The sequence below is a fragment of the Sapajus apella genome, unplaced genomic scaffold (assembly GCF_009761245.1).
Source record: "Sapajus apella isolate SASKATOON/1434 unplaced genomic scaffold, GSC_monkey_1.0 scaffold55, whole genome shotgun sequence".
NCBI classification, from domain to species: domain Eukaryota; kingdom Metazoa; phylum Chordata; class Mammalia; order Primates; family Cebidae; genus Sapajus; species Sapajus apella.
Genome location: NW_022436995.1, coordinates 13,975,521 through 13,993,224, shown reverse-complemented (window position 1 = coordinate 13,993,224; position 17,704 = coordinate 13,975,521). Strand labels below are relative to the sequence as shown.

The 17,704-nt window shown below is 51.0% G+C and overlaps 1 protein-coding gene across 5 annotated transcripts in view; it reads left to right on the top strand.

Annotated features, from left to right (window-relative positions):
- HCN4 (hyperpolarization activated cyclic nucleotide gated potassium channel 4) overlaps nt 1–6,988 on the top strand; it is a 49,724-nt gene extending 42,736 nt beyond the window's left edge. For 2 of the 5 annotated variants that reach the window (XM_032244765.1, XM_032244768.1), the window contains exons 5-8: nt 1,442–1,588; nt 1,695–1,935; nt 2,624–2,788; nt 2,925–6,988. In XM_032244765.1, the coding sequence (XP_032100656.1) occupies nt 1,442–1,588; nt 1,695–1,935; nt 2,624–2,788; nt 2,925–4,393 (2,022 nt within the window). In that variant the 3' untranslated portion in view covers nt 4,394–6,988. The remainder of the gene's footprint in view (nt 1–1,441; nt 1,589–1,694; nt 1,936–2,623; nt 2,789–2,924) is intronic. The other 3 variants (XM_032244769.1, XM_032244767.1, XM_032244766.1) reach the window with 3 other exon arrangements.
- Nucleotides 6,989–17,704: the final 10,716 nt, after the last annotated feature.

Sequence of the window (17,704 nt, the reverse complement as noted above, 5' to 3'; positions counted from 1 at the left end):
AGAGAGGGAGAGGAGAGAGAGAGGAGAGGGGGGAGAGAGAGGAGAGGGGGGAGAGAGAAAGAGAGGAGAGAGAGAGAGGAGGGGGGAGAGAGAGAAAGAGGGGGGAGAGAGAGAGGAGGAGGGTGGGAGAGAGAGAGAGAAAAGAAGGAGCATCAGAGTTTATTTTTGGGCCAGAGTCAGGGTGCCTGTGACTTTTGATTTGAGACTTTCAAGTGTTTATCGTTTGGCTAATATCTCAGTCTGCCCAGTACATTTTTCTTAAATGTCTTCCCTCTCCTCCATCCCCATGTCTGTCCCTCACCTGGACCACTTCAACCTTTTAACTCCTGCCCCATGTCCAGACCCTGCCTCCCCACCCCTGCCTGTTCTCTGGGGGTCAGGGGAGGGAGTCTCTAAAACACAGCTCCAGGTATTCTGGCTGCCTCTGCCCCTATAACCAGCCAGGAAGTCACTGTCCCCTGGGACTTGGCATAACTTCGCACAGTCAGAGGCCAGGGTAGCTGGAAGGAGTTTAAGAAATGTCATTTCTCAGGCCTCCTGTCTGGGCCCCAGTGCTGTGGTTTCTCTGCAGCAGTTCTGCGTTCCCACCTCTTCGGAGCACACACAGATGCAGACAGCCCTCCCTATTTCGGATTGCTGCAGGGGTTATAGGGACTTCCTCTACTTCCCATCCAGGAGGGGTCTGTGTGGTTGCCTAATCAATACCTCCCATCCCTTGACCTGCTCTTGAGAATCCCACTGTCCAGCCACAATCTAGGATGGTGGGAGCAACGTCCATTCCTCTCAGTGATGGTGGGCAGGATTGTTTCTTATTTGTTTAAGCCCCAGAGTCTGAGGCTCAACCATCTTCTGTCCCCGAGCCTCTATTTGAAGGTACCCTCAAATCGGTCTACCCTTCTTTTCCCTTGCCTGGAGTTGCTCTCAACGAAATGACCTGGGGTCTCAGCTGAGGCTGGGTTTAGATTCATGGCACAGAGCAGCTGGGCATCCTTGCTTCTGCGTCTGAGCATTCTGACCTATTGCAGCCTCGCCTCCTGACTGTGCCAGTCACTGCTGGGAGGAAACAGTTTCCCTCCTCCCAGAGTCGGTGAGGCCTCCCTGTCACCAATGTTTAACATTCCGAGGACACGTGACCAACCTCCCTGGCAATACAGTTGGTGTGTCCTGTCACTGGGCTTTGGACACTCCTGCTGCCCCTCACTCGCCTCCTTAGTATTGAACACAGGACCAGATGCTGGTGGGGCCCCCTCCTCCATGCCAGGCAGCTGGGAGCCTGGGCAGTTGTTTGGAGCACAGTGAGGTCATATCCACACCGTAGACCTCAGATCTCAAGGAACCAAGTTTGGCCAAGAAAGCCCCCAGAGTGGGTGCCCGGATGTGGCGCCTGCTGGGACAGTGGGCCTGGCTGCACGGAGCTCACACCCCCTTTTCTCGGCCTCAGTATAAGCAGGTGGAGCAGTACATGTCCTTCCACAAGCTCCCGCCTGACACCCGGCAGCGCATCCATGACTACTACGAGCACCGCTACCAGGGCAAGATGTTCGATGAGGAGAGCATCCTGGGCGAGCTGAGCGAGCCCCTGCGGGAGGTGAGCTGTGAGCGGCCCGGCGTGGAGGGGCGGGTAGTCAGGCCTTCCTGGCAGCCAGATCCCCTCACCTCCTCCTTCCCATGTCCCAATCCACCCCGTCTGGCAGGAGATCATCAACTTTAACTGCCGGAAGCTGGTGGCCTCCATGCCACTGTTTGCCAACGCGGACCCCAACTTTGTGACATCCATGCTGACCAAGCTGCGTTTCGAGGTCTTCCAGCCTGGGGACTACATCATCCGGGAAGGTACCATTGGCAAGAAGATGTACTTCATCCAGCACGGAGTGGTCAGCGTGCTTACCAAGGGCAACAAGGAGACCAAGCTGGCCGACGGCTCCTACTTTGGAGGTGAGGCAGCCCTGAGCCCTGGGGAAAGGGCGGCTGCTTGCAGAGCATAGGCTGGGGAGACACTCAGGGGACAGGGGCAGTGAACGCCCTTCATGGCCACAGCCTGGAGGAAGGCGTCTGTGAGCCCAGGAGAAGGGTGTCTTAGTCTGGGCTCTTTGACTAACAAAAGTGTCATAGACTGGGTGGCTTGTAAACCACAGGAATGTATGCCTCACAGTTCTGGAGGCTGGCCGTCTGAGCTGAGAGGCCACCGTGGCTGGGGCGGGTGAGGGCCCTCTTCTGGGCTGCACTGCTGGCTTCTCGCTGTGTCCTCATGTGGCAGGAGGATTCGTCGGCTCCCCGGCCTCTTCCTATAAAGGCACTAGTTCCATCCACGAGGGCTCCACCTTCGTGATCGGATCACCTCCCCAGGTCCCACCTCCAAATACCATCACGCTGGGATTAGGAGTTCAACATATAAATTTTGGGGGAACACATTGAGTCCATAGCAGAGAGTATATCACAAAGATGGGAAAGACTGTCCAGCCCCCATGTGGTGGGGAAGAGGCATCCAGTGCGGCCACAGTCTGGGGGCAGAGCCTTGTAAACCTGCCAAGGCTTCTGTGCCAGGCAGTCAGGACCAAGGTCAGGGCAGTCCCCGTGACCTGGGCAGGTGCATGCCCCACCCTGAGTCCTGATGTCCTGGCAGAGATCTGCCTGCTGACCCGGGGCCGGCGCACAGCCAGTGTGAGGGCCGACACCTACTGCCGCCTCTACTCTCTGAGCGTGGACAACTTCAACGAGGTGCTGGAGGAGTACCCCATGATGCGAAGGGCCTTCGAGACTGTGGCGCTGGACCGCCTGGACCGCATCGGTGAGGGGATGGGCCACAGGTGGGGTGGGTTGGCGGTGGGGGGTGCTTAGTCAGGCCTTCCTATGCCTCAGCCGGGTCTGCACCCCATCTCCTTCCCCGCTCTGCTCTGAGTGCCCGCTCTTGTTCTGTGGCTCAGGCAAGAAGAACTCCATCCTCCTCCACAAAGTCCAGCACGACCTCAACTCTGGCGTCTTCAACTACCAGGAGAACGAGATCATTCAGCAGATCGTGCAGCACGACCGCGAGATGGCCCACTGCGCGCACCGTGTCCAGGCCGCCGCCTCCGCCACCCCAACCCCCACGCCTGTCATCTGGACCCCGCTGATCCAGGCACCGCTGCAGGCTGCTGCTGCCACCACGTCCGTGGCCATCGCCCTCACCCACCACCCTCGCCTGCCTGCTGCCATCTTCCGTCCTCCCCCAGGACCTGGGCTGGGCAACCTCGGCGCCGGGCAGACCCCGAGGCACCTGAAGCGGCTGCAGTCCCTGATCCCTTCTGCGCTGGGCTCCGCCTCGCCCGCCAGCAGCCCATCCCAGGTGGACACGCCATCTTCATCCTCCTTCCACATCCAACAGCTGGCTGGATTCTCTGCCCCCGCCGGACTGAGCCCACTCCTGCCCTCATCCAGCTCCTCCCCACCCCCCGGGGCCTGCGGCTCCCCCTCTGCTCCCACACCATCAGCCGCTGCAGCCGCCACCACCACTGCTGGGTTTGGCCACTTCCACAAGGCGCTGGGTGGCTCCCTGTCCTCCTCCGACTCTCCCCTGCTCACCCCGCTGCAGCCAGGCGCCCGCTCCCCGCAGGCTGCCCAGCCACCTCCTGCGCTGCCCGGGGCCCGGGGAGGCCTGGGACTCCCGGAGCACTTCCTGCCACCCCCACCCTCCTCCAGGTCCCCGTCATCTAGCCCTGGGCAGCTAGGCCAGCCTCCAGGGGACTCATCCCCTGGTCTGGCCTCTGGTCTACCAAGCACACCAGAGACACCCCCACGGCAGCCTGAGCCACCATCCCTTGTGGCAGGGGCCTCTGGGGGGGCTTCCCCTATAGCCTTTACTCCCCGAGGAGGTCTCGGCTCCCCCGGCCACAGCCCAGGCCCCCCAAGAACTTTCCCGAGTGCCCCACCCCGGGCCTCTGGCTCCCACGGCTCCTTGCTCCTGCCACCCGCATCCAGCCCCCCGCCACCCCAGGTCCCCCAGCGCCGGGGCACGCCCCCTCTCACTCCTGGCCGCCTCACCCAGGACCTCAAGCTCATCTCTGCGTCTCAGCCAGCCCTGCCTCAGGACGGGGCGCAGACTCTCCGCAGAGCCTCCCCGCACTCCTCAGGGGAGTCCGTGGCTGCCTTCACGCTCTTCCCCAGGGCCGGGGGCGGCAGCGGGGGCAGTGGCAGCAGCGGGGGCCTCGGTCCCCTCGGGAGGCCCTATGGTGCCATCCCTGGCCAGCACGTCACTCTGCCTCGGAAGACATCCTCAGGTTCTTTGCCACCCCCTCTGTCTTTGTTTGGGGCAAGAGCCACCTCTTCTGGGGGGCCCCCTCTGACTGCTGGACCCCAGAGGGAACCTGGGGCCAGGCCTGAGCCAGTGCGCTCCAAACTGCCGTCCAATCTGTGAGCTGGACCCTTCCCTCTTCTCTCTTTTCTCTCCCTTTCTTCCTTCAGGTTTAACTGTGATTAGGAGATACACCAATAACAGTAATAATTAGCATTTAAAAACCACACACACCAGAAAAACAAAAGACAGCAGAAAATAACCAGGTATTCTTAGAGCTATAGATTTTTGGTCACTTGCTTTTATAGACTATTTTAATACTCAGCATTAGAGGGAGGGAGAGGGAGGGGGAGGGGGAGGGGGGAAGGAGGGAGCAGGCAGGTCCCAAACGCAAAAGCCAGAGGAAGGCAGATAGGGTCCCCGGGGCTGGACAGGGGTGGGGGAGGCTGGTGTTGGGGGTTCCTAGAGCAGGTGTGTCACTGTGTTCATTTTGAGGAACAGCTGCCATCAGCCCCTTAGCTGTGACTTGGAGCTCCACTCTGCCCCTAGGAAGGGGCTGCCCTGGGGCCTGCCCTGGGGAGCCTCGGATGCCTGCGACCTTGGGAGAAAAGGGCCAGGGCCCTGCGGGCCTAGCATTTTTTCTACTGTAAACGTAGCAAGCTCTGTATATGAATATGCATATGTATATGTATGTAAGATGTGTATATGTATAGCTATGTAGCGCTCTGTAGAGCGGTGTAGATAGCCACTCACGTGCGCACACCTGCGTGCAATCTAGTTTAACCCCATGTTGCCAGGAAGCCCAGGTCACCTTACATCCAGCAACCCACCGTGGCTGTGTGGTCTAGGGACGTTCTCTCTCCAGTCCTCAGGGAAGAGGACCCCCAGGACTTTGCAGTAGGCCCCTTCTCTCCCCACCTCTGGTCTCAAATCCAGTCCCAGCCTGACCGCTCACCATGTGGAAGTGGAAGACTCTCCTTTCCTAGGGCCTCAAACCATCCCGCCACCTCTGGGGCGTCAGTTTCCCCATCTGCACAGTGGGAGGTGAGGGGAGCTTCTGTTTATTGAGTCTGTTCTGTGCCGGGCACTGGTTTTGCACTTTAGACACATTAACTCCTTCAGTTTCATAAAGGCCATGGGGTGGGTACTTTGATTCTCCCCATTTAGCAGACGAAGAGAGCACTTTGGGTAATTTTTCCAGAATCATGTAACTAGGAGTGGCAGAGTGGGAACTGATTTGAGGTTCAAATCGACACCTGCCTGAGGCCCAAGTCTGTGTTCCTTCCATCAGAAAACTGTGTTGAGGGCGGCTGAGGTAGATGGTCCCCCAAGCATGGTGCAGAAAGGAGAGACCAGATTTTAGCAGCAGTCAGGCCTCGGTTCGAACCCCAGCCCTGCCACTTCTTAGCTGTGTGACCTTGGGCAAGTTATCTGAGCTTTCTGTCACCTCATTTGTAAAATGGGAATAATTATGGTACCGCCTCATAAGGACCTATGAGGACCAGATGAGAAAAATCTATATGTGAAATGCCCAGCCCAGCGCCTGGCACATACCATGGTAGGTGCTCAATAAATCACATTTCTTCTGCCCCTCATATGCCCAGCCTATTGCTCCGGCAAGCTACGTGAGAGCCCAGGGAGCTTTGGCTGAGGGCTCCAAGACTTAAAATCTCAGGACTCAGGAGGTGGCTGGGCCTCCCTAAGGGCCCAAGGAAGGTGTGTGGCTGGTGGTGGGTGGGAGCCAGGCCTTGAGATGTGGGAACAGGGAGAGAGGGAGGGAACGGTGGGCGGGACGGAGTATGTAGTGGGTATATTCCTGAGGTGGTTGTAGGGTGGTGGGTCAGGGCTTTGGGAGGGGATCCACAGGCTGAGAGATCAGAGTGACGGCCTTGGATGTCAGACTAAGGGATTGACTGGGCTTGGTTCTGCCAACTAGGAGCCATAAGCATGTTCCAGATTTCGGGAATGAGAAAGCAGCTCAGATGCCCTTGGAGGCGCCGTCCCCCTCCCAAATGGGATCCTGCCGGAGCCAAGGTCAGGGTCTGCCCCCTGCCTATAGGGCCAGAGCAGGTATGGCTGCAATCCCCAAATCTTGAGAAGGGCTGGTCCCACATTGTCCATCCAGAGCCATCCATGCTCCAAGCCAGAATGTTGGCAAGATCGGGTTTTGCCTTGAGCTATCCTGGGATGTGGGACAGGCCGATGTCTCCATAGATGGGCTGCGGGGAGTGGGAGGCAGTGCTCCAGGAGAGAGGTGGATGAAGGTTCCTGGGATCTTAGGTAAAGACTGGATGCCACCTAGCCCTGGTCTCTACTGTGCTGGCTTCAGAAGGTTCTGGGAACTGGAAGGACTTCAACAGCCTCAACCTGAGTTCTGCACACAGCCCTTCCCCTTAAGGAAGGCAGCAGGACTGGATCCAAACACACAGCCTCGTCCCGGAGGCAGCAGGAGTGGAGGTGGAGGGTCCAGGGCCTCCAGGATCCCCCTTGCCATAAGGGCCTGGCCTAACCACCCTCTCCTCTACTTACACACATGCATTTTATAACAGCTCTGGCCCAGCCCGGCCACTCTGCAGAGATCGGGACAGCCAGGTGCAGGCAGTGGCCCTCCCACCCCCAGTCACCTACAAGGAATTTTCAAATCTTCCACTTTTAAAACAGAAACCGGTAAATGTGCCGTATTGTATATTTTATTTAAATAAAAAAAATTCCAGCAGATGCTACCTTGTTCTAGGGGCCAGGGATGGGCATGGGGGTGAGGTCAGTGGGGAATCCTGGAGTCTTGGGAGCTGGGCTGTGGAAGGCAGGGGGACGTGGCCCAGAGGGCACATGTGGGCACTCGTGTACGTGCAAACCTGTGCCTGCAAGAGCATGGAGCTGTGTTTTGTGCATAGAGGTGTGCATAGGAGATGCGCCCGGCCTGGCTATGGACACAGATGTGCACGTGCCTATGGACTGGTGGGAATCATTAAGTTGTAGGGTAAGAGTGAGTGAGCATGCATCCTTTGCTAGTGGAGAAGAGAAATGCAGAAGTGGGGAAGGTGTGAGACCCTTCCCACGCCCCAATGCCAAGGCTGGCTGAGGAGGAGGAGGGTGGTGAATGAGTACCTGGGCTCCATCCAGCTAGATGCTGAAGAAGGGGATGCCATCTTAGTGTGACCAGGCAAGCTCTCAGAAGTGGGAAGGTGGCTGGGGACACAAGGTGACCGGGCTGGGGTGGGGGGTGGGAGCACAGCTCTGGGTTCCTGTGTGGGTTGGTGTGGTCCTGAGGGCAGAGGCGGGATCTGGGGCCTCTGGAAGGAGACAGGGCAGGGACTCCTCAATGCTGTGCCTGTTCGAGGAGCTAGGTCTGGTGCCTGGGTGGTCCTCTTCCCCACTTCTGTCCACAGAGGGTTGGCCCGGGCCCTGGGACTTCTCGGGGATGGGCAGAGGTCCCCTCCCGGGCCCGAGACGGGCTGCTGGAAAAGCCACGTCCCCACAGCTCCTGGTGGCATAGGGAGTGCTGTCTCTCCCACCCCAGGAGGGGGAAGTCCTCGGAAAAGGGCAGGGAACCCAGCGGCCATTCCCCATCACCACTTGCCAGGGGATGCTGTTTCCATGGCAACTGGCCTGGGAGTCCCGTTGCTAAGGAGGAGGCTCAGCAGCCCCAGCATCCCCATGACAACTGCCCCCTGCGGCCAGGCAGTGGTGCTTCCTTGGGGACCCTGGGGGCAGCCCTGGGCTGCGATCACCTCCCTCTCATCTGAGTAGCTCTGGCCCAGCCTCTGGGGCTGTGGGGAAGCCGTGGGGACAGGCCCCGCTGACAGGAAGCCTGCAGGGGTGGGGCATTCGCTGCGGGGCCCTCCGTCACTGTCTCCTCTGTTCCCTGATGCGGGAGGGACACCTAGTAAGAACCTCCTGTGGGCTGGACCCTGGGTCTTTCCTCTGCTGTCCTCCTCCCAGCCACCCCAGAGGGCAGAATTCCTCTCAGTTACAGTAAGCCAAAGGGAACCGGGAGCAGAGAGGCAGGATCACCAACCCTGTCAGCTAGAAGGAGGGAGCAGGGCTGTACACCCAGATGCCGGGGCTCAGTCTGGTCCCTTCCTGCTAGAGCCTTAGCAAGGGCTGGTAGTAGGAGCTGTCTGTCCCTGGTGCAGGCAACAAAGGGTGCGTTGACTGTAGAGAATTTTAAAAAGACAGTAAAAGTGACTAAATGTCAGTTTGCTTCCTCTGATCACCATGTACCAGCAATTCAGACAGTGTCAGTGATAGAATGCTCCCCGCACAGGGGCAGACGGCTCCTCCACCCCCTCTGAGAGCACCCTGTGCGTCAGCCCCAAGAGACACCTGCTGTGCTCGAGCTGCTGGTGCTGTGGAAAAGCCTGAAGGCACCTTTTCTCCCTAGTGGGCCTCAACCAGACTGGGATTTTAAAGAGACAATTGAAAGGGGGGCTTAGGAGCTCTGCCTGGACTCCACGTCTCTTCCCAGCCGCTACTCCTCACTCTTCCCACTGGAGAGCTGTGTCCCCTCCCCGTCCTCATTTCCTACTCCACCACATGGCTCTGACAATTTCTGACGATTTCACTGGCCCACATGGTGAAATCCAGGGCCTCCTTCCCAGCCCGGGTCCTGCTCTCCTCTCAGCAGGGTGTGACATCACCCCACCTCCCCCACCACCCGACCAGGCCCGCCTCAGAGCTTGGGGCTCCATCCTCTGCTCACTGCGTCACCTTTCTCAAGCTCAGCCTCAGCTTGAAGGGCTCTTCTTCCCCCCAAAGGTTGGTGCTTCTTGGGCCTCTGGCCTTGGCCCTGCCCCCCCATCTCATTCCAGATGCACTTCCTGGGGTTAACCTCATCCTGGCCCGTGGCCTCCCCAGCCTGGAGGCAAAAGCTTCCCAGAGTCCCTCTACCCCAGTTCAGGCCCCTGCACCCCTGAGCCTCAGCCTGGGCTGCTGCTCCGGGGTCCCTCCTTCATTCTCTTCTGACCGAACACGGCCCTTTTATTCTTTCTTGGGTTTGCAGCGGGAGGGACGCCTAGTAAGAACCTCCTGTGTGCTGGGCCCTGGGTCTTTCCTCTGCTGTCCTTCACCCAGCCACCCCAGAGGGCAGAATTCCCCTCAGTTACAGTGAGCCAAAGGGAACGGGACGCAGAGAGGAGTAGCATGCCTTCTCCTCCACCTGCCCCCTTGTTGATTTTGCTGCTTTTTCTTTATCTTGAGGGTGGAATGTTTCATATATACTGAAGAGATACATGATGTAAATCAGATTCTGAAAAATAATGTTGGCCAGGCACAGTGGCTCATGCCTGTAATCCCACAACTTTGGGAGGCCGAGGGGGACAGATCACAAGGTCAGGAATTCAAGACCAGCCTGGCCAATATGGTGAAACATATTGGTGAAACCCTGTCTCTACTAAAAATATAAAAATCAGCCAGGCATGGTGGTGCACGCCTGGAATCCCAGCTACTTGGGAAGCTGAGGCAGGAGAATCGCTTGAACCCGGGAGGCAGAGTTTGCAGTGAGCCAAGATTGTGCCACTGTACTCCAGCCTGGGCGACAGAGCAAGACTGTCTCTAATAATATCAACAGCCATGTACCAATCACTCAGTTTAAGGAATGGAACATAAAGGATGGAGCATAACACTTTTGAAGGCATCTGTGCTGTTCCCCAAGTGTGTCCCTCTCCCTCTCTCCAAGGAAAACCTCTCACCTGAATTTTATCATTACTTTCATGATACTCTTTCTATAGAAATAAATGACTCCAAGAATGTCTTCAGTTGCATATCAAGGTGGGGAGTGGGGATTGGAAGTAGCTGCCTTCGTGGCAAGAATTTGTTTCAGTAATATTGTCCAGAATTGCTGATTTATGGTAACAATAAAAATCAGATTTTTAGTCAGTTTCTTTACAAACAATGGGCCTTTTTATTACCTGCTTTAGGGGTGGACCATATCCACCATCTTCATACACCACTGAATATATTTGTAATTTAAAAACTGCATAAATGGTATGCTGCATGCATTCTTTAATAATTTGGTTTTTTAAAATTCAATACTGTAATCTTGAGATCCTGTGAATGCATAGACAATTCATCTTCATTGCTCTATAGCATTCCAGCATATGAATAGTCCACCATTTACATATGTATTCTTCTGAACATAGACATTTTATCGTTCTTGTGATTAACAGGACTGCTGATGCAAACATTCTTGTTTGTGGCTCCTGAAAAAGATGGGAAAGAGGATCTCTATATCTAAGAGTGGAATAACTGACTCATGAAGTAAATTAATCTTCACTTTACAAGATAATGCCAAGCTGTTTTAAGTAGTTCTCACAATTTCCACTCCCACCTGCAGAGTATGAGAATTACTCTTGCTTTACATTCTTGCCAATAATTGAAATCATCAGGCTTTCTTATTTTTCCCAGTCTAGTCATATCTAATCGTGTCTTAATGTGCAAATCCTCAATTACCAGTAAGTTTGGATATTTGTTCATATATTCATTTGCCATTTGTGTTTCTTCTGAGAAATATTGATTCACATATTTTGACCAATTTTCTGTTGTCTTTTTATTGATTCATAAGGATTTTACACACATCTGTTTGAAAAACTAAATGAATCCTTTGTCCACTCTATTTATTGCAAATATCTTCTTCCTGTTTATGATTTGTAGTTTTGCCTTTTTTTTTTGGAAGGGTGTTCTTTGATAAACAGCAGCCTTATACTTTAATAGGGTCAATTTTGGCAACATATGTGTATGTTTAATGTCTAGTACTTAGTGCCTTTTTTGCTTAAGAAAGCTATCTTACCTTGTTGTTATAAAGATATGTTCTATATTCTTTCTAGAAGTGTGAGGTTTTGCCTTTCACATTTAAGTCCTTACTCTGCTTGACTTTGGTGTGGTGTGAAGGGGTAGGTCAATTTCTTTTTTGCCCCATATGAGTAACCAGTTATTCCTACACTGTTTCTTGAATGAAGCTTAAATAATATGCAATGCAATGTCACTTCTCTATCATATCTGGGTCCGTGTGTCTTAGTGACACTACTTTAAAAAGTGAGTTGATATTGAGTAACGTAAGTCTCCCACCTTCTTTTTTTTTTTTTTTTTTTTTTTTTTTTTGAGATGGACTCACTCTGTTCCCTGGGCTGGAGTGCATGGTGTGATCTCGGCTCACTGCAACCTCTGCCTCCGAGGTTCAGGCAATTCTCCTGCCTCCGCCTCCAGAGTAGCTGAGATTACAGGCATCTGCCACCATGCCTGGCTAATTTTCTTTTTTTTTTTTTTTTTTTTTTGAGACGGTCTTGCTCTTGTTGCCTAGGCTGGAGTGCAGTGGCACGATCTCGGCTCACTGCAAGCTCCACTTTCATGGTTTAAGCGATTCTCCTACCTCAGCCTCACGAGTACCTGGGATTACAGGCACCCGCCACCACGCCTGGCTAATTTTGTATTTTTAGTAGAGATGGGTTTTCACCATGTTGACCAGGCTGGTCTCGAGCTCCTGACCTCAGGTGATCCACCCAACTCGGCCTCGGAAAGTGCTGGGATTACAGGGATGAGCCACTGCGCCCAGCCCCCCACCTTCTTCTTAAGGAAAGTCTTGGCTACTCCAGTCTTTGCACTACCATAGACATTTTAGAATCTGTTAAGGTGCATGAAGAGTCCAGTGGGTTTCTGATGGAAATTACATTGACGTTGCTACAGAAATGTGTATTCCTATGGATGAATAGGGTGTAACTCTCCCCTCATTTGGGTCTCCTTTAATGTCTTTTGTATGTATGAGCACTAACAGCCCCAACAGAAAAAGCCCCAAATTTCAAGGTTTAAGATAGTAAAGCTTTATTCTCGCTCAGGCAAAGCTCTGTGCAGCCCATTCAGCCAACTTCCTCACAGATACCAACTTTAACTGAACCCCCATTCTCCAAGATCATTGTGGGGGGAGAAGAGACAATTAGAAGAGATACCCCCATCTGAACTACGTTTCTCAGCGTGAACATCACTTACGCTCATATTCCATTGTCACAAGGCCACAGCGTAACTGCAGAGGAGGCTGTGCTGTATGGGAGGTCACCTGGCATCTTTGCTGCGCATGAACTGTCTCTGCCAATTCTTTCAACACAGTCTTATCATTTTCTTTTTTTCTTCTTCTTTTTTTTGAGACAGAGTCTTACTCTGTTGCCCAGGCTGGAGTGCAGTGGCCCGATCTTGGCTCCCTGCAACCTCCGCCTGCCAGGTTCAAGCAATTCTCCTGCCTCAGCCTCCAGAGTAGCTGGGACTAGGGGCACCTGCCCCCATGCCTGGCTTTTATATTTTTGCAAGAGACGGGGTTTCACCATGTTGGCCAGGATGGTCTCGATCTCCTGATCTCATGCTCCACCCGCCTCGGCCTCCCAAAGTGCTAGGATGACAGGTGTGGGCCACCATGCTCGGCTAGTCTTATTCTCTTCATGAAGGTTTTTGCATTTCATTACATTAATTCCTAGTACCTTATATTTTTGTTGCTAGTGCTAACTCTCTTTTCTTTACTGAGGTAGAATTTATATGTATCAAATTCAATTTTAAATGCACAGCTCGGTGAGTTTTGACAGACAGTACTACGACCACCTCACCAAGTAAGTTACAGATGATTTCCATCACTCTCTAGATTTCTGCATGGCTTTTTGCAGTCCATCGCCGCCTCTCACTTCTGAACCCTGCCAGTCTGCCTTCTGTTGCTAAAGGTCTGACTTTTCTAGAATTTTGTATAAGTAGCATCATAAAGCATATGGTCTGTGTCTGATTTCTCTCCTTTAGCCTAAGGCTTCTGATGTCTGTCGTGTATGCCGAGCCATATTCCCTTGTATAGATATGCCAGTTTGTTTATTCACTTACACATTCATCAACATGGAGTTGTTTCCAGTTTTGGACCATTAAGAATAAAGCTCCTACGAACATTTACATTCAAGCCTTTATCTGGGTGTGGATTTTCTTTTTAAGTAATTATTGTAAGGCCAATTGCCTCGCCGGGAGGTTAGACACACCCACCTCTGCACTGGGAACCAGGCTCTGCACTGGGCACCTAGGCCCGCCCCATATAGCTCCGCCCCATATAGCTCCGCCCCATATAGCTCCGCCCCATATAGCTCCGCCCCATATAGCTCCGCCCCATATAGCTCCGCCCCATGGCTCCCCTGGAAGGCTCCAGCTGATGCAAGGCTCCTGGGGGGTCCCACCGGAAAACCCGCCCAACAGCCCATCAACCAATAGCGCCCATCCTGTCTCAATCCCGCTCCCCTGGAGTCAATCAGAGCACCCAGCTGTTGCTGTTCCTTCTAGCCATAAAAACCCCACTCCCCAGGAAGCTGGCGCGACTTCCCTGGCCCCTTTCCCCGGGACCATGGAACCTCGCCAGGGAGCTGAATAAATTGGATTTTCATTTTCTTATGTTGGCCTCCTCATTTTAAACTCAGCAATAAACCTTACAATTATTTAAACAGACAAAGAAAAATTCTGTAAATTGATCATGTACCATATTTTGAAATATGTATACATTGTGGAATGACTAAGTTGAAATAATTAACCTGACCTACTTATCACATTACCTCACATGCTTTCCATTTTTTGTGGTGAGGACACTTAAAATCCACTTCTCTCATTTTCAAGATGGACATAGATTTTTGTTTATCTTAATACACAAGGAATGGCATTGCTGGGTTATAATTTTTTTCTGTTTTTTTTTTTTTTTTTTTTTTGAGATGGAGTCTCACTCTTGCTCAGGCTACAGTGCAGTGGCTTGATCTCGGCTCACTGCATTTCCACCTCCTGTGTTCATGTGATTCTTCTGCCTTAGCCTCCCGAGCAGGTGGGGTTACAGGCACCTGCCACTAGTTTTTATATTTTTCAGTAGTGACGGGGTTTTACTATGTTGGCCAGGCTGGTCTCTAACTCCTGACATCAAGTGATCCACTCGCCTCAGCCTCGGAAAGTGTTAGGATTACAGGCGTAAGCCACCACACCTGGCCTGATAAATATATTTTTAACTTTATAAGAAACTTTACAAGATTGTTTTCCAAAGTTGGAATACCCTTTTGCTTTTCCACCGGCAATCGTATGAGAGGTTCAGTTACTTCATATTCTTGCAACACTTGATGTTGTGAGTCTTTTGATATTTTACCATTCAAGAGAGTGTATAATATTTTTTTTTGGGGGGGGGGATGGAGTTTCGCTCTTGTTACCCACGCTGGAGTGCAATGGTGCGATCTCGGCTCACCGCAACCTCCGCCTCCTGGGTTCAGGCAATTCTCCTGCCTCAGCCTCCTGAGCAGCTGGGATTACAGGCACGCGCCACCATGCCCAGCTAATTTTTTGTATTTTTAGTAGAGACGGGGTTTCACCATGTTGACCAGGATGGTCTCGATCTTTTGACCTCGTGATCCACCCGCCTCGGCCTCCCAAAGTGCTCGGATTACAGGCTTGAGCCACCGCGCCCGGCCTGAGAGTGTATAATATAAACTCCTGGATTTGATTTGAATTTCCATAAAGACTAAAGACACCGAGCATCTTTTCAGGTGTTTTCTTGTTATTTGTATATGTTCTTTGGTAAAGTGACTATTTGAATATTTACTCATTTGCTTTTGCTGCATCATTTGTTTTCTTATTATTGAATTGTAAGTAATATATTCAGGGTACAAGTCCTTTATAAGACATATGTTTTGCGATTATTTTCTCCTAGTTTGTGGCTTGCCTTTTCATTTTTTTTTTTTTTTTTTTTGGGGGGGGGGACGGAGTTTCGCTCTTGTTACCCAGGCTGGAGTGCAATGGCGCGATCTCGGCTCACCGCAACCTCCACCTCCTGGGTTCAGGCAATTCTCCTGCCTCAGCCTCCTGAGTAGCTGGGATTACAGGCACACGCCACCATGCCCGGCTAATTTTTTGTATTTTTAGTAGAGACGGGGTTTCACCGTGTTGACCAGGATGGTCTCGATCTCTTGTCCTCGTGATCCACCCACCTCGGCCTCCCACAGTGCTGGGATTACAGGCTTGAGCCACCTCGCCCGGCCTGCCTTTTCATTTTTTAACCATGACTTTCAGAGAGTAAACATTTGCAATTTTGATGATATCCAACTTACCAAATTTTTCTTTCATGATTCATGCTTTTTGACAAAGGAATTAAAATGGTACACTAGAAAATATCTACTTAAGAAGAAGGCAGAAACAGACAGAGTAAGAGTGACAAAAAAGACACAAGACATGGCCAGTACGGTGGCTCACACCTGTAATCCCAGCACTTTGGGAGGCTGAGGCAGGTAAATCACCAGAGGTCAGGAGTTTATGACTAGCCTGACCAACACAGTGAAACCCCATCTCTCCTAAAAATACAAAATTAGCTGGGCGTGGTGGCAGGTACCTGTAATCCCAGCTACCCAGGAGGCTGGGGCAGGAGAATTGCTTGAACCCAGGAGGTGGAGGTTGCAGTGAGCTGAGATTGAGCCACTGCACTCCAGCCTGGGTGACAAGAACAAGGCTCTGTCTCAAAAACAAAAACAAAAAAAGATACAAGGCATATATAAAACAAATAGGTAAATGCCAGATGTAATTTCTACCTTATCAGCAATTACATTAAATGTAAGTGGATTAAACACTCAGATTAGAGGCAGAAATTGGCAGAATGGCTGCAAAACCATGATCCAACACTACACTGTCTACAACAGACAGATTTTGTATTCAAAGATGCAAATAGGCTGAGAGTAAAAGGGAGCAAGAAGACATGCCAAGCAAACTTTGGCCGAAGGAGAGCTGGAGTGGTTCTACTATTTAATCATGTCAAAGTAGACTTTCAGACAAAAATTATTACTAAAGACAAAGAACATTTTGTAATGAGAAAAAGGTCAATCCATCAAGAAGATTAAACAATTATATGTATATACCTCATAACAGAGCCCCCAAACTCCAAAGCCAGCATGGTGGTGCACGCAGGAGAGTGAGGTAGGAGAATCACTCAAGCCCAGGAGTTTGAGTCCAGCCTGGACAACACAGCCAAAAAACTAATTATATATATATATGTATATAATTAGAGTTTGTGAAGGATTGCTACTAATTGTTCTCTAAACATTTGGTCGAATTCACCAGGGCGGCCACTAGGTCCTGGGTCTTTCTTTGTGGGAAGTGTTCTTTATTACTAATGTAATTTGTTTACTCATTATAGATCTATTTGGATTATTTATATACACATATACACATCCACACATATATACACATATACTCATGAAGTAAATCTAACATAAGGGAAGGAAGGATAGACAATTCAACAGGTACAGTGGCAGACTGTCATACTCCACTTTCAATAACTGATAGAACAACTAGACAAAAGATGAGCCAGGAAATAGAATATCTGAATAATATAAACCAAAGAGAGCTAACAGGGATCTCTGGAACATTCCATTCAGCAACGGCAGAATGTGCATCCTTCTCAAGAGCACGTGGAACATTCTATAGGTTAGACCATCTGTTAAACCACAAACCAAGTCTCAATACATTTAAGAGGACTGAAATCATAGGAAGTATATTCTCTGACCATAATAGAACAAAATTTAGAAATTAGTAACAGGAAGAAATTTGAAAAATTCACAAATATATACAAATTAAACAACACATATGTAAATAATCATTGAAGCAAAGAAGAAATAACAAAGGATATTAGGAAATAAGTTGAGGCCGGGGGCAATGGCTCAAGCCTATAATTCCAGCACTGTGGGAGGCTGAGGCTGGTGTATGGTTTGAGGTCAGGAGTTCGAGACCAGCCTGGCCAACATGGTGAAACCCTGTCTCTACTAAAAATACAAAAGATTAGCCAGGCATGGTGGCAGGCACCTGTAATCCCAGCTACTCGGGAGGCTAAGGTAGGAGAATCATTTGAACCCGGGAGGTGGAGGTTGCAGTGAGCCAAGATCACGCCACTGCACTCCAGCCTGGGCGACAGTGAGACTTCGTCTCAAACAAAACAAAACAAATCCCCCCCCCACAAAAAAAACAGTTGAGATGAATAAACGCAAAAAGATAACATACCATTCCAAGCACATGGGATGCAGCAGACACAGCGCTTATAGGGAAAATGTAGAGCGGAATGCTCTATACTTAACGAAAACATCCAATCAATAACCTAAACATTCACCCAAAGAAACTAGGAAAAGAGGAGCCAACTAAACTCAAAGCGAGCAGAAGAGAGGAAATAATATAGATAAAAGCATTTTTTATCTATCCCTTTACAGATAAAATAAATGGAATAGAGAACAGAAAAGCAATACAAAAAAATCAGCAAAACCACAAGTCGGTTCTTTGAAAAAATCAACAAAATTAACAGCCTGTAGCTAGACTGACAGAGAGAGAGAGAGCGAGAGAGAGAGAGAGAGAGAGACTCACTAACATCAGGAGTCGGATAAAATATATTACTACCATCCTTAAAGAAATAAAAAGGATTAC